Below are 16429 nucleotides of genomic sequence, written 5' to 3'. Positions count from 1 at the left end.
ATATTACAAGAATAGAACAGAAAAAAAGGTCAAAATACATTTTGTGAAGTTTTCTGAAAGAAAGGGCCTAAAGAAAAATGCATGTGAAGAAATATGGGAAATTGAAATAAAATCAATATGAAGGCATTTCTAATTTAGATAGATGAAAGTTCAGTACTATTAATTATTAAATCCAATAATGTTTCAATCTAGCAATAATTAACTCAGTAAATCTTAATGCTATTAGAGAATTATAATGACAATCTATGTATACAACTATAGTAGTTTTGCATTTTATTTTTAATGAAGAATTGTTATGTGTTCTTTTTTGTTCTTTTATAAATTAAGGTTGCTGGTGAAGTTTCTAATTATTTATATAAAGTTTGGAAGAAGGTTTGTATCTAGACAAGCTGTGTAAGGAACTGTTGCTTCAAGTCTCAAACTATTCCTTGGGATTTTGAAAAATGATATTAAATTGCAGTTTAGAGACAATATATTGGAATGTGTTTTCCTGTGCAAAACAGATTTTTGAGCATATAGGAAGTCTTGCTACACAATAGACCAGGATGAATATATAATAAAGATTATTACAATTTAGAACACAATGATATTATCAACCTGGTTTAATCCAAATCAACTAAAGTATTAGCTGTACTGCCAAAAATCAAAATTAAATTTTCATTGTGCTTTATGAATGAATAAAGTTATCCCTCTTTCAAGGATTTGTAATGGTAAGTGAAAGATTTAATAAAAAGGGTGCTAAATGTATTTCAAGATATTGATTTACCATCAATTTGTACTTTATAATGATCTGATCTTTTAATTTGATTAATAATACACCTTTTGTTTTGGTGAGCACTGAATGCAGCTACAAAAATGTTTTGATCAATGCAACATTGCTGTAGATACAGAATAGTATTTTTGGCTTATTATGGACTAATATAATATATATGCATGTGCGTGTATAAAAACTAATATCAGTTATAATATAGATGTAAATTATTTTTGATCAAAGAACATTTCTATCCATGTAAGAGGCATATTGAGAGCTGTTCACTGGAACGACAAGTAATGCATCCATAATAAGTTCCCATACATATTGAAAAAATTTTTGGTGTCATTAAATAGAATCACTTCCTGTTTCTTAAATCTCAGAGTGCTTCTATCACATGTTTTTATACCACAAATAAATAAATCAGGAAATAAAGTTTTTTGGCATAATGCACCTATTGGCTCAGTATACTGTATTTAATTTGAGTTGTATTCCTAATAAAATACCTAATTATTAAATTGAAGCTAATTAATAATAAAGAACAAAAATTTATTTAAAGCTGAATGCAAAGATTCAATTTGGTAAATGATTCAGATCATTTGGCAAATAAGTCTGGTTTCTTGAGGGAAAGCCTTAAATTCAGAATCAGAACCAATTTACATACTCTTAATATTTTTATTGTCAGTGATAACTATCATTCACAATCTGACATGTAATAATATATGTAAATTAATTTAATTTAATATATGTAAATTAATTTAATTTGGTACTTATTCAATTCATGCGTTGGGAAGTATTTCTCACATAATACACTGTGAATTGTCACTAAACTGCAATAAGCCTGAATTCCCCCTAGTGATGTGATCCGTGATGTTATTCCTTCAAACACAATTCTGATCTTTCATTGCTGTAAAACTAACTAACACTGTGATCCCACTAATGTTAATGTATTGTGGTTCTATCTTTTATCTTCTACTGTTTGTGACTGTGCTGGTTGGTTTTAGTTTTTATACTGGTGTTTTTTGTTTTTATACTGGTGTTTTTATAATTTCTCATTGCCCATATTTCAAACATTCTAAAATATTTTAAAATACAAGGTGGCAATTTGCAAAAGCATAGAATCTTTACACGCAGAAGATTGTGGTTCTATCGCTGCCAGGGTATCCCTAGGTTTGGATCCAGCAGAACAGCAAATCAGACTCTTAAGAAAGAGATCATGAGAGAAAAGGTATACTAAAAAATGTGCCTTTGGGTAGAAATGGAGGGAAGTAGAAGTCTAGCTTCCAGGGATGGAGAGAAAGAGGAAATAATTTTCCCAGCATTCTCAAAAACCAGTAATCTTGTTGAGTCAGTATATCTCAAGTAGCTGGGAAGCATAGATCTGAGATTTGCTGTGGTGGTCAGCACCAAAGAAATTAGAAGATTGGTCGAGGTTAGTATGCAGCATCTTCTTATTTTTATGTCTTTACTGTTCAGAGAAAGAGGACAACCATTAATTTATCATTCATAAAGGGACTATCATTTCAATTCTCCCTTTCCTGGCCATTTTGGATAGGATATATGAAACTTGAATTCCATCAATATCCAGAGGTTCTCCTCTCCCTGGTTCTTGTATAATGGTATACTTCTCTGGAAAAAAATTTGAAAATATTCATAGGGTATCTTTTCCTTTCAAATAACCCTACTTTATGATATAACAATATTCTTAGTTTTAGAATCAATGTTGTTGAATTGATTTCTTTATAATAATTATCTGAAAAAAATGGCACTGTTATTCTGGATTTGTAGAAGTAGAAAATAAGTATAGTTCTGCTTTGAGTTTGCCATCAGATGAAATATAGCTTAATCTTATTTATAACACCATTTACTAATTCAGAAAAAACATCTCCACATAACTTGTTACCCTTGCAAACCATCGTTGGCCTCCTCCCTGACCAAGCATTCCTTTATGCACTGCTCCTCTTTCTCCTTCTGAGAATCCCATCATCTGTTTCCAGTCATAATTTTTTTTAATATTCTCTTTTTTCCCTCTCAGTTCATTCACATGTTCTTCATGTATTCATAACTTCTGTCTATCTGACCAAACCATCCCTTTTTTTTCACACTGGCCACTCATTTTTATATTTACATAATTTATATTCATTCATCATCCATTCATTTTTAACCATGGATGACACACCCATTATCATCACATTCACAATATTTTTTTTGTTTCTTGAAACATATCTAAGCCTCACTTCCAGAAACAAGGGAGACAGAAGCACACAATTATATATCTTGATTTTTACTTACTTTGACACACATTCACCCATGTCATCAAACTACAAACTTACTTGTTATTTTCCTAAAAGAATTTGCACATAGTGTATTAAAATGTCTCTATCTATATCCCCATCATTAGTAGACACTTTTCCAGGCCATTTATTTACTTGTTCCAGTTTATGTATAACTTGTGTGTGTATTCAAATATACACACACATTCACATTTCCTGTCAGCATAACATCACCGCAAGCATTCTTTATACATTGATCCATAAATACATTAAACAAGCCTTGTCTTTCTCCCTACTCAGTGTTTAATTATTTTCTAAAAATGCAATTTACTTTCATTCATATTGTACTTCTATTATATACTACTCTTATGCTGTTTAGCAACAATCCTTCAACTCCATTTTCATGAAAAAAAATCCATTATTTAATCCTGCTTATCATATACTTGCTCTAAATCAAACTAATTCAATTATCTATCATTTGTTGAAGAGCAAAAAACACAGTTCAGATTGTACTTTTTCAGTCAGAATTCTGCCAAACTTAATGAGTTCAAGCTGTTCCAGGGGAAAAGAAATTCAAAATCTGATTCCAATCTTACTTCTGGCCTCCCAGCTTCAATCTTGGAATTAGATTACTGAATTGCTAGGCATTCCAGACTCAGGATGATTCACTGTCAGGTCTATTTGTAATAAATTAAATTGTGAACAAGGTGATAGTGCCAGTAAAACTGTGAGTTGTAGTCCCACTAGGCATGATAGCTGACTGGGTGGTTTGGGGCCAGTCATTCTTTCTCAGCCCAATGTATCTCACAGGATTGCTGTTGTTGGGAAAATAGGAGGAGAAAGGAATATTGGTATGTTCACCATCTTGAGATTGTGTATTTTTTTCTAAACTTTGTAAAACCGTGGTGGCTGCTACTGGGAGTGAAAAGCATCATTAAGGTCAACCTCACATTTAGACTGATCCTCAGATGGTAATTGGTACATCAAACAAGAAATCTTTTTCCTGGTATAACTAAACAATCATCTTCACCTGAAAGAAAATTATAATAATTGAGCATTCTCTGTAGTAGCTCCCCTTTGGAGTAGTTTTTCCTCCGAAGTTCCCTCCCACCTCCATAGTTTTCAAGAAACCGGTAAAAACTTATATATTATGCCCCTACTTTCTATAATTTCAGACTTTATTTTATTCATTATTTTAATTACCTTTATTGTGATTTTGCACTCTGTTTTATTATGTAAATTCTATAAGCTGCCCAAACTCTGCTTCTTCATTAGCAGACATACTGTATAAATAAAATTAATAAATCTGTCTATGGTTTATGTATTCAACCTTGTAACATTTTGCTTCATGTGAGGGAACAATAACAGCATTCTTCTAGGCATCAAGCATAGATACAGACTTGACATACATGCTGAACAATCTCTCCTTAAGAAAAAACAATCCCATATTTTAACATGTCTCCAGTTACACTGTCAACACATGCATCCTTAAATTATTTTAACCTTCTCACAATATTTATAACTATTTTCATCATTTTGTTTTGCCATTATCTTTTACAAATTCATTTCAATTCCACTCTTTGACATACCATCATGCTAATCTCTAATATACTTCCAGCATTCTGAAATCATTTCATTATTTTTTCTTAATTATATTCATTGTGCTGGAGGAGCCTTGTGTTGCCCTTTCCATCCATTTCCTATTTTTTTAAAAAAAAAAATTCTACTGTAATTTTTTTGCAGTTTTACTGTCTCTTTTATTCTAATCATTTCTTGACAACTATATTTTCTTCTATACGTACATTGTCTAATCTGATTGATTTCTAATGATGGTGTTTGTTATTTGACTCGATTTATACTCAACCTTTTTTGTGATCAGTCAAGACAGCCATTATGTGCTTTTCCTGGTGAAAACATTAAATAATGATATTTTTGAAGATCTACTATTGTCCTATGCTATGTTCAACAAAATGTAGATTCAACGGTGTCTTATTTGACAGACTTAAATATAATTTTTGGGAAGCTTAGAAATGAATCTGTCTATCACTGGCTATGTCAGTAAAGATTTCATATGTCTAACAGGCATGCAGTATTTAAACATATAAACTATAAACATCGTCAAGTGGGTGCTCAATGTGTTTATGGAAGAGATATGTCCATTGTCTAATTTTAGCATTTGTAGTTTTGCCTCCCAAAAGTGATTTCATTAATCTGCTCTCGCTGTTGCTATAGGCTGATCCTTGATGGATCTGCTTTAATGGTTAATCATGAACTATTTAATTGTCATTTTTCACTGTAAGTTTCTGAAAACATTTCTGTTTTTCTGATTTCTTTCTTTATGCCTTGCTCATTTTTCTTCTAATGCTTAAAACCTAGGAATAATTTTGACAGATTAATTGCCCTTTCTTATGTAGTTTCCCTATTTGCTAGATAACAAATGGTTATTCAACCTGTTTGTATTTGAATCAGATCTTTAAAAATTCACTCGCTCACTGAAATATGACATTAATGAAATCATAGTATTAATCTTCAAAGCAAATATCAGTCATGGAAAAATATTCCTTTCATCTGAACGAAAAGACCTCCAGTCCTGTTATTTGTATTAGTAAATAACCTTAATGGAGCCTCGCCTGCCAATGCAAATAGTGCCTGGGCTGGATCTCCCTTATCTACTGTATAGCCAAGAATAATCACCTCTTCCCTTAATGTTACTCAATCCTCCCTGAAGCTGGTGTTTACACTACAAAAAGAATAACTGCCAACTATAGTATAGTTCCTCTGCTACAGTTCCATTAAACTCCATTACAATGCCATTAAACTTAAAGATGAAATTATGACTATGCCATTCCCATTTTGTAATTTCAATTCACACAACTAGATATTGTCATGTTCCCTTGAAATTCTTAAGGGCCAAATCATTTATAATATTCTGTGAATATTACTCAAGACCCTGAGGTTGGGAAATCATCTCTCTCTTTTTTCATTTAGCTTCAATTTTCCCACTCAGCTTCAATTTTCCAAGTGTCATTGATCAGTGATCGTTTTATTAATTCCATCATTAGAATAGTCAAGCAATAACTGCTTTCAGCAGAGAAGAAGGATTAGTGATTATGCCTGTTAGTATACTCTTAGTGTGTTTTATAAAAATAGGTTTTCATTTTCCATTTTCAAAATATTCATTAAGAAGACAAAAGCAATATGTAAAACTCATGTATTCTGAGATAAAGTAATTCTGGTAACTAATATGCAACTAACATCACTCCCTTATAATTAATCCCATCTCAACAGTGTATTTCATGTAACTGATTGTGTTGATAAGTCATCATTCTTGTAGAGTGGTAGTTTCAAGGATGTCTGGTCCATGCCTTTAGTATCTGTCATGGCTGCTGTTTTAGTCTGCTGCTGTGATGTGAATCATAAATAAAATTTCCACAATAGATCCATAATACACATTCATTTGTATAAAGACATTTTCCTAACATTACTGGTTAGCAGTCATATATCCAATTTCTTCTATATAGATTGGGGTTTGGAACTCAAACCGTGGCCTTAATATGACTAACAGCAATAAAGACCGGCCTACCAATATAACAGATTCACTGGCAAACCGAACACTCATAGTCACCACTATTTTGGTAAGTTTTGGCATATTTTCTGGTTATTTTCTGTCAGTTGTCTTTATTTTTCTTACAGGTAATATTTGCTTTGCTAACAGTCTATCTAATTAAAAAAAACATTTTTTTATTAATCACAAACTTGTATTACAGAGGTCCCCAGTAAAATGTACTATAGTAACAGCATCACAAGAATTGGGGATTTAAATAGTGTAAGCATAAGCACTTGTAGATGTCACACACACAGTTTAACAGCACATACTGTATACTCTGAGGTAATCATCTAAATCTTGTCACAGATGAAATTGTTCTATATTTTATAAACCCCACATTTTTCTTCATATTTTTCTTCCTAACTTCATTGTGTTTCCAAATAATTTTAGCCAAGTTCACTTATTTGTTTAAAGCAAATGCATTATAACATAGAAATAGTGTTTGAGTCTATGGTGAAATGTGTTCATGTTTTATTTCAAAGACAAGTTTGAGAAAGCAATCTTGAGAAGAAAATGAAAAGAAATAGATGTGTCTATATTGTACCTCTGAACAATAGTGCCTACACTATATATAAAATTGAGGTTGCCCAGTCTGATGCCCAGGAATATCTATAGTTGCTATGTCCATTTAAAAAACAACAACGAACTTTAAGATGGTCAATAACTCATAAATTATCCAACTCTTAAACGATTCTCATATATACTATGCTCTCATCAGATTTTGGCTATTTTGGAAGTTAACTTATTTTATTTATTATGTTTTTAAAATGAATGAAATCACTCAATGGTATCCAGGTCCTAAAAACATAACTTTCCGCAATGTCAAATGATGAATCCATCTAAAACAACAAGCTTAGATCTTTCATAAAAGATCAGTAATTCTTAATATTCTTTTTTCTTATGACTGGAAGAACTGACAGATTAATATAGGATTTTCCATGTTATTTACACTATCTCAGTGTTTTCTATTTAATTATCTTACATTATGTTTCATATACAACTAGGCAAAAAACCTCAAGGTGATTTTGAGTATGGAGTTTGCTCTTTTCTAATAACTTGGGTCCAAATTACCAGACTGTGATCCTAGTAACTGTATGATTTAGTACACACTAAGATTTTCAGTTGTTAGTTTTTAGTGTGTGAACAAATATATCAAGCAGTGAATCCTTGCAAGCTGGTTTTCTTTTTACTATCTTAATCAGATTTAATTATGTGATGACCTCAGAAAATAAATCAAGCTAGCATTAATGTTTTACATAATTGATTCAGATAAAATGGATCAGAGGAATGCTGTGGATATAATTTACTTGGACTTCAGTAAAGTAGATCACAAGATAGAAAAATGTGGGTTAGACAGCATCACCACCAGATGGATTCGTAGCTGGCTGACTGGCTGTACTCAGCATGTGGTCCTCAATGGAACCGCATCTACATGGAGGGAAGTGTGTAGTGGGGTGCCCCAGGGCTCTGTTCTGGGCCCAGTGCTCTTCAACATCTTCATCAATGATTTGGACAAGGGGATAGATGGGGAACTCATCAAATTTGCAGACGATACCAAACTGGCAGAAATAGCCAACACTCCAGAAGACAGGCTTAGGATACAGGAGAATCTGGACAGACTTGAACACTGGGCGCTATCTAACAAAATGAAATTCATTGATGAAAAAAGAAAGGTTCTACATTTAGGCAAGAAAAACCAAATGTACAGGTATGGTATAGGAGGTACCTTGCTCAATAGTAGTAACTGTGAGAGGGATCTTGGAGCCCTAGTGGACAATCACTTAAATATGAGCCAGCAGTGTGCTGCAGCTGCCAAAAAAGCCAACATAGTGCTGGGCTGCATTAACAGACGGATAGAATCAAGATCACATGAAATATTAATACCACTTTACAATGTCTTGGTAAGGCCACACTTGGAATACTGCATCCAGTTTTGGTCACCACGATGTAAAAAAGATGTTGAGACTCTAGAAAGAGTACAGAGAAGAGCAACAAAGATGATTAGGGGACTGGAGGGCTAAAACATATAAGGAACGGTTGCTGGAATTGGGTATGTCTAGTTTAACGAAGAGAAGGACAAGGGGGGACATGATAGCAGTGTTTCAATATCTCAGGGGCTGCCACAAAGAAGAGGGAGTCAAGCTATTTTCCAAAGCGCCTGAAGGCAGGACAAGAAGCAACGGATGGAAACTAATCAAGGAGAGAAGCAACCTAGAACTAAGGAGAAACTTCCTGACAGTTAGAACAATTAACCAGTGGAACAACCTACCTCCAGAAGCGGTGAATGCTCCAACACTGGAAGTTTTTAAGAAGAGACTGGACAGCCATTTGTCCGAAATGGTATAGGGTTTCCTGCCTGAGCAGGGGGTTGGACTAGATAACCTCCAAGGTCCCCTCCAACTACTACTACTACTACTACTACTACTACTACTACTACTTATTATTATTATTATTATTATTATTATTATTATTATTATTATTAATTGATATTAAGTTAAGCATCTATACATTTTAGCATATGACTAATCTTTTTCTGTATTTGAAAAATTGCTGGTTCTACGAATGTCTCATGTATTTTTATACAGGAAGATCCCTATGTCATGTACAAGAAATCTGACAAACCTCTTTATGGTAATGATCGATTTGAAGGTTATTGCCTGGATTTATTGAAGGAGTTATCAAGTATTTTAGGCTTCATCTATGAAGTAAAACTAGTATCTGATGGAAAATATGGAGCCCAGAATGACAAAGGAGAATGGAATGGGATGGTCAAAGAACTCATAGATCACGTAAGATTGAATCATCATCTTGATCATTCATTTCAGCTTGCACTGATCACTAACAGAAACACATAAACTTACACTGATCACTAACAGAAACATATAAAATACTAAACCTCTATACCTTTTTTTCCTCTGTAGATTATAAGAACAAAATTTAAATGGAGATTTTTTATTCGCAGAAACTCCTATCTTAAAAATTTACATGCAATGCAATTCTCTTACTGTGAACCAAGCTATCATGTGATACTTAGTAAAGCATGTATTTTAAGAACTCTGAACATCCTTTATCCTTAACTGCAGATATAGGAGGAAGAAATGACTGACGGCCACTTTTCTTCTTATAATTTTATTCACCTTAATGGTTTATATTCCTTGCTTCTCTAGATTAGAGATGACCAAAATGTTGTCCTTCATATCTTGCTGGACAATATTTTGTATTATCCATCAGTATTGACTGTGCTCCTTATAGTTGAGTTAACATTTGGGAAGGAGAGGCTATACTCACTGAGCATAATGTTTTGTATTATCCCATTCCTTACAACATGAACATTATGTGCTGTTAGAACACAGACAAAACAGCCAACTTATATATGGACTAGGAGGCATGAAGAGCTGTAGAATCAAATCTAAGTAAATTGCAGTTTAAATTTATATTTCTATATGAAAATTTCTCTTGAAAAACATCACTTTGGAATCTCTCAGTTTCACTTTTTCTATTACACTTAATGGATTCTGCATACTCGGTGTTTACCAACAGCACTTCATCATAGCCGCTCAAGAGTCACCTAAAAGGATGAAACACTAAATCACATACAGTAATCATAAAAATACATTATTTACAAAGCATCCTTGCTCTATATGTTTTTGAATAAATAAAAGGAAGATAAGTGTGCCTTCTTACAGTGATTTTCTGGAAGTAAGGCCCCTTAATGCAATGGAACTTACTGCTGAATAGACATGAATACAATAATCTTACACATTTCCATTCCTTTCTCAACAAGCTTTAATGAGAAAAACATTTTTGTTTGAAATTTATTGACCTATACCAGGGGTGTTAAACTGCCGGCCCACTGGCCGGACACATCACACGGAAGCCGCGCCCACCCCATTGCCAGCAATGGCAAAACCATCCTGATATGTTGCACGATGTCATGTGACGTCATCAGTTTGACATGTCTGACCTCTACTGATGCTTGAGAGAGTAACTGATACAATAAAAATATGTTTATTTGTTTCTACAGTGGAAATGAGTAGATAATTCTTTAATTTGTATTCCCAGAAAGCTGACCTGGCAGTTGCTCCCCTCACTATTACCTACGTAAGAGAAAAAGTTATAGACTTTTCAAAGCCATTCATGACGCTGGGAATCAGTATTTTGTACCGGAAGCCAAATGGTACAAATCCTGGGGTTTTCTCCTTTCTAAACCCTCTTTCTGCTGATATTTGGATGTATGTGCTGCTAGCCTGCCTGGGAGTCAGCTGTGTGCTCTTTGTCATTGCACGGTGAGTTTAAAAGCCCCACTTGTGTAATAGCAAAACACATCCAANCCTTAGGTTCAAATGGATGGATGACAGAGATTTCTAACCCAAAGCTTAAGAGACATCCCATAATAAGGTAGATTGTGATATTTCCTATTTTGTCTAGATATTCTTGCTTCTCATAACAGAAATGAACAAAAACATCATGCCAGCTCAGGTGGAAGATGTTCGTATCCTTACTTTCTTATCCTTACTTCTCCCTATATATCCCATGTTCGCTAGCATATTGTCCCCAACAGTCTGGGTCATTTGATCCTCATAAACTGTCTGTAGAATATTTAACAAAATCTCCAGCAATGTAAAGTCCATCTTGAAAATGTATTGCCATGGAGAGATCGTGGAAGATTAAAAGTTTGAAAGCTACTGAATAAATGTGAACAAATAATTTTAATACGGTAGCACTGAATGATTCTAAAAAGCACAGGTAGTATCAGGCTATTATTTTTTGGCAGACCAAATTGCATATTTCATGTAAGGCAATGAAAGAACATTTGTAACAAAGTATCTTAGACCATTATTCTACTTAGCTCTATGTGTCAAAAGCAAGGCAAGTAGTGAATTAATGCCTTGATTTTCATGTAAATCTGATACAATGCTCTTGAAAACTACCATTTGCAGCAATAAATGCTTATGAACTATGATCACTGTACTGTGAATCACAGATTTGACTATTTGTAAATCAACAACTTTGCAATGACTAATAACCATCTGATCATCACTGCCAGATTTTTTTTCCCCTGTGTAATGAGGCAAGACTGAAAACTATTCTGTTTTCCCACTGTGAGAAAGATGGATAAAAATCAGCTACCTGGAACCTTTGCTAACAAGGGCTTGATTCCACATTGAAAAAGTCTAAAATGAATAATAATCTCAAAAAGGTTGCCATGCCAATTTGCAAAGCACTTTAGACATCTAAATAGCTTCTTACAAAGTGTGTCCTGGCAAACAGGAATTTCCCAAATAGACTTTTTTTTCAGGGCACAGACATAAACTTTTCATTAAAAACCCCACCTGCCATATCTCTGACATGGAATGGGTTTTGGGATATGCAAATACTGTCCAAAAAGTAAAACTGGTATATTTAATGTTTCCTTTCGATAATGGATGAAGATTGATCATTTTACAGTTTTCACTAGATAAGCAAAGTGAGGCTAAATTAGAAGCCTTCACATTATTTTCATTCTTATTTCTAAATGTTATGTTTAATTATCTTCATAGTTAAAGATTTGCACTTATATTTATATGATGTAGCTACAAAAACAAACAAGGCAGCTTTAGTTTATGATACTATTTCTCGGTCATCAAGTTTCTTAGTTTATTTAATGTCCTCATCTTTCCTGTGAAAGCTGTTTTCTGAAAGTCCTTCATTTCTAGCCCCTTATATGAATTTTGGATTCTATGTATAAAAAATGTATCGAGAAATGGAAAAAAAGAGTAATTCTTCTAATAACAAATATATCTACTGATTGCATATTCAAATGATATAAAAAGCAGTAGCCTTCTACTCATACCTTCAAATTGCCCTTACATTTCATTTTACATAAGGTTGTCAAGATTAATAGATTAATAGGCTCTGCTATGGAGAATAAATGAGTAACTGTGAAATTAATTTTAAAAAATAAAATTAAAAATATTTTTAGAAGATAGAATTTTAAAACGGCAGAATTAGAACACATAAGATGTATCACAATTTGAGACATTAATTGATAATTTACCTGATGCCTTGAACTACAAGTGAAAGTTAGAATTTATTACATCCTGCACCCTATGCAAAACTTCATTCTGACATTTTCTTAATACCTCCAAAGGAAATTATATATGCATAATTTTGTGCACAGCTGCAACTGGTGACTTCAGAATTAGACTTTAATCCAATTTTATTTGTTTCCTCCAGAACAACTTCAATACAATACGCTAACATCCTCAGGCTTTCACTAGAGTGAATAAAAGAAATATAATAGGCTTAGGCATCACATCTAAAAGCTTCTCACATAATATTATTTATTTTTCTTTAAAAAATATTGAAAATAAAGTTAAATTTCCTGCAATTTATAAAGGTGGTGGTTATCTGTTTTTAAATAAGTAATGTATTTCATTTCTGTAAAGCTAGGAACAGGAATAATTGATAGGGAAATATAACCTCTATATAAAAGTCAACATCTACAAGAATTTTGTCTGATATTTATACTTGGCTTCAGAATTCTGCCCTTTGGCAAAGAGGCATTTTCTTTGGTGTAACTGGATAGTTCTCCATTCCATCTTTCCATTTTGCTGTTAGAAACTAACTGGAACAGGTGCACTGTAAATATCGTAAATCATTTGGAAATACCCTGAAATCTAAAATTTTGCATGACTATGGCATAGGTTGGTATGGACTGCAGTCAATTTCAAATGTAGATCCATAGCTGATGCTAACTAGTTGGCAAGCTGGTAATGCAAGTTGCTCCTTTCTCTATGTGCTAAATGCCTAATCTGGGTGCCTTCCAGAGATGAGGTGACTTAAACTTTCTAAATTCTTAAGTTATAGCAATGATAACTGAGAACTGAAGGCCCCAAGGTTTGAAAACTGCAGTAAAATGTGTATATATGCATAATAAAAGTAGATGGTCCCCATCCTTTCAAGCCCTGAAGGGAATGTCTCCCTGTTCAACATCACACTTTGTAAGTACAGAATATTGGTCAAGAGCAGAATAATTCATAAAATACTATACTGTAAAATGGTAATTTCAATATAATTTGAACTTGGATGTTTTCTTTGACTTCTTAAAAAACTGTTGGAAAGAGGATTGGTTATGCATGGAAATTCCACAATTATTTTCTAGCATATACTATTGTATATTATGCTTTGCGTTGTTTTATTTTGCTTTATTTGCTTCAACAAGCTTTTTTTTCTCCTTTTCTGTTTAAAGTCACTTGACTGAGTTGGATGGCTGTAGAAATTGAATGAATGAATGAATGGATGGATGGATGGATGGATGGATGGATGGATGCATAACTACTCTATTACATATCAATATCTGAAGGCTTGGCCACCTCAGTTGCATAGAATTACTGCAGCACTTTTTCTACTTTCTTTAGGCTTTTGCACCAAGATGGTGTTCAGAAGAACTCTCCTGCCAAAGAAACAAATAAATAAATAAATCAGAATTCCAATCACATTGGTGGAATTGTCAGGATGCTTTGTTTTATTTTCTATTTTATTTTTGTAACAGATGTGGCCACTGAGGAATTGGGTAGCCGTTTATCCTTCAGTGCTTTTTACTCTCTTTTTTTCTTCTTTGGTTCTCTTTGAGCTTTGGTGATTCTGCCTAGTTTTTCTTAATTTCCTTATATATAAGGTTTTAGGTTTTAGGTTTTAGGTTTTATTCAATTTATACCCCGCCCTTCTCCTAGCGGACTCAGGGCGGCTTACAGCAAGTTAAAAAACAGACAAACCATACAAAATACTAAGTTTAAAATACAATTAAAATGAAATATTGATTTTTTGCCGTTTCTTTTTAAAATTATGTTAAAAGCCAAATTAAAATCAAATTAAAATCAAATTAAAATATCCCTTAGGCCAGTCCCGCTAGCTGGAATAGCCATGTCTTGAGGGCGCGGCGGAAGGAGGGGAGATCCGGAATGACCCGGATCTCTGGGGGTAATTCGTTCCATAGGGAGGGGGCTCCAACAGAGAAGGCCCTCCCCCTGGGGGTCGCCAGCCGGCACTGTCCGACTGACGGCACCCTGAGGAGACCCTCTCTGTGGGAGCGTATCGGCCGATGAGAGGTAATCTGTGGCAGAAGGCGGTCTCGGAGTTATAAGGGAGTTCAGTAAATAAAAGAAATTTCATTCAAACCCAATATTCCATCAGAATCTATCTTTTACTCAAGGTATTATTTCCCTTTTCTCTCTGTATGAAAGGCAGACTATAGGTTTTTGAATAATTTCTTCCACAAACCTCAAATACTACATACTGACAAAATGCTACTGAGCATATCTACTTGTATACAGGTACTCCTTGACCTATGACCACAATGGAGCCCAAAATTTATATTGCTAGGTGAGACATTTGTTAAGTGAATTTTGCCGCATTTTATTATCTTTGTTGCCACAGCTGTTAAGTGGATCGCTGTAGTCGTTGAGTTAATAACGTTGTTATGTGAATCTGGCTTCTCCATTGACTTTTCTGGTGAGAAGTGTCTGAATTTTGATCACATAACCATGGAGATGCTGCAACAGTCGGCATAAGTCTGAAAAATGGTCATAAGCAGTACTGGGATTCAGCCGGTTCACACCACTTCGGCAGAACCGGTAGCTAATTTTTTGTTGCCCAGGCCCAGAATGGACTTCCGGAAGCTGCATCCACACAGAGAACCGGTTGTTCACATATTTGAATCCCACCACTGGTCATAAGTAACCTTTTTCAGTGCCATTGTAACTTTGAACGGTTACTAAATGAACTGTTGTAAGTCGAGGTCTCCCTATATATGCATTATGATTACACCTAATTTGGTTGGTAGAGATTATATATTTTATCTAACAAGATTGCTCCTACAGACTAGAATTTGCATAGTCCCCGTCTTCTGCAGAAGAGCTGGGCTCACTTTCAGTTTCAGGATTTTGGAATGATGAAATTTTCTTTCCCAGGTCTCTTATATGTAGTGCTACTAGTTATTTTGTCCATCCATTGTCTTCTGATCCCATGGCGTGCTTAGCCAGTCCCAATATTGCCTGTAGTACTATTTGTTTGATAGACATGGAAATTGTAAATGGTGGTGGATAGATTAAAAATCTCAATATTGCCTTTTAAGTTGAAGCATATTCTGCCTCAATGCTGGCACAGTCCTGTTGTTACCATAATTAGATCCCATGTTGTTAATTAAAATGTTTATTTTAATTTTGAATTTCAAATTCAAGAGCTTGGTGGAGTATTTTTAAATGGTATTTGCCATATTATGCATGCAAGACATGTTTTCTTGAATAACCATCTCATTTTGATTTTTTAATTAGCTATTATACTGATGATTATATTATTTAACTAACAGCATCCTAAACTACAAACTGTTTCAATCAGTACCTTCATTATTATCTATGTTCGTTGCTTCGTGTCTAACACAATGCTCAGTAACAAGAATGCATATAACAAGAATGTATATATTCAAAGCTTAAATATATAGTTAAAGTAGCTATTGTATTGGCATGATATTGTCAATTAAGGCTATATTTATAATTGTGAAAATATGTCCTGCAATTGTGAATTTATCAGTCTGCAATAATCCATGGGTAACAAATTTAAAATAATATTGGTGATTTTAAAATAATTTTGCATAACAATTCTAAAAATTCAAACAAATTATTAATGCCATAAACATTTATAGTTCTTATTCCAAGAAGGCCTGTTAATCTAAGGGCTCTGTCCTTAGTAACTGTAGTAAGTCCTTAGTAAGAACTGATGGAATTGGATGAGCTAATGGTAACCGAAGTCATACTGCAG

At 33.8% G+C, this 16429-nt stretch overlaps 1 protein-coding gene across 1 annotated transcript in view; it reads left to right on the top strand.

Moving 5' to 3' along the window:
* Positions 1-16429, top strand: part of GRIK1 (glutamate ionotropic receptor kainate type subunit 1) — an 87737-nt gene that overhangs the window by 43833 nt on the left and 27475 nt on the right. Inside the window, exons 9-12 of the mRNA XM_015819332.1 lie at positions 328-372; positions 6546-6659; positions 9217-9420; positions 10694-10917. Coding sequence (XP_015674818.1) covers positions 328-372; positions 6546-6659; positions 9217-9420; positions 10694-10917 — 587 coding nt within the window. The remainder of the gene's footprint in view (positions 1-327; positions 373-6545; positions 6660-9216; positions 9421-10693; positions 10918-16429) is intronic.

This window comes from Protobothrops mucrosquamatus, unplaced genomic scaffold (genome assembly GCF_001527695.2).
Source record: "Protobothrops mucrosquamatus isolate PMUCROS unplaced genomic scaffold, P.Mucros_1.0 scaffold_149, whole genome shotgun sequence".
NCBI classification, from domain to species: Eukaryota; Metazoa; Chordata; class Lepidosauria; order Squamata; family Viperidae; genus Protobothrops; species Protobothrops mucrosquamatus.
This window is presented reverse-complemented; position numbering and strand designations above follow the sequence as displayed.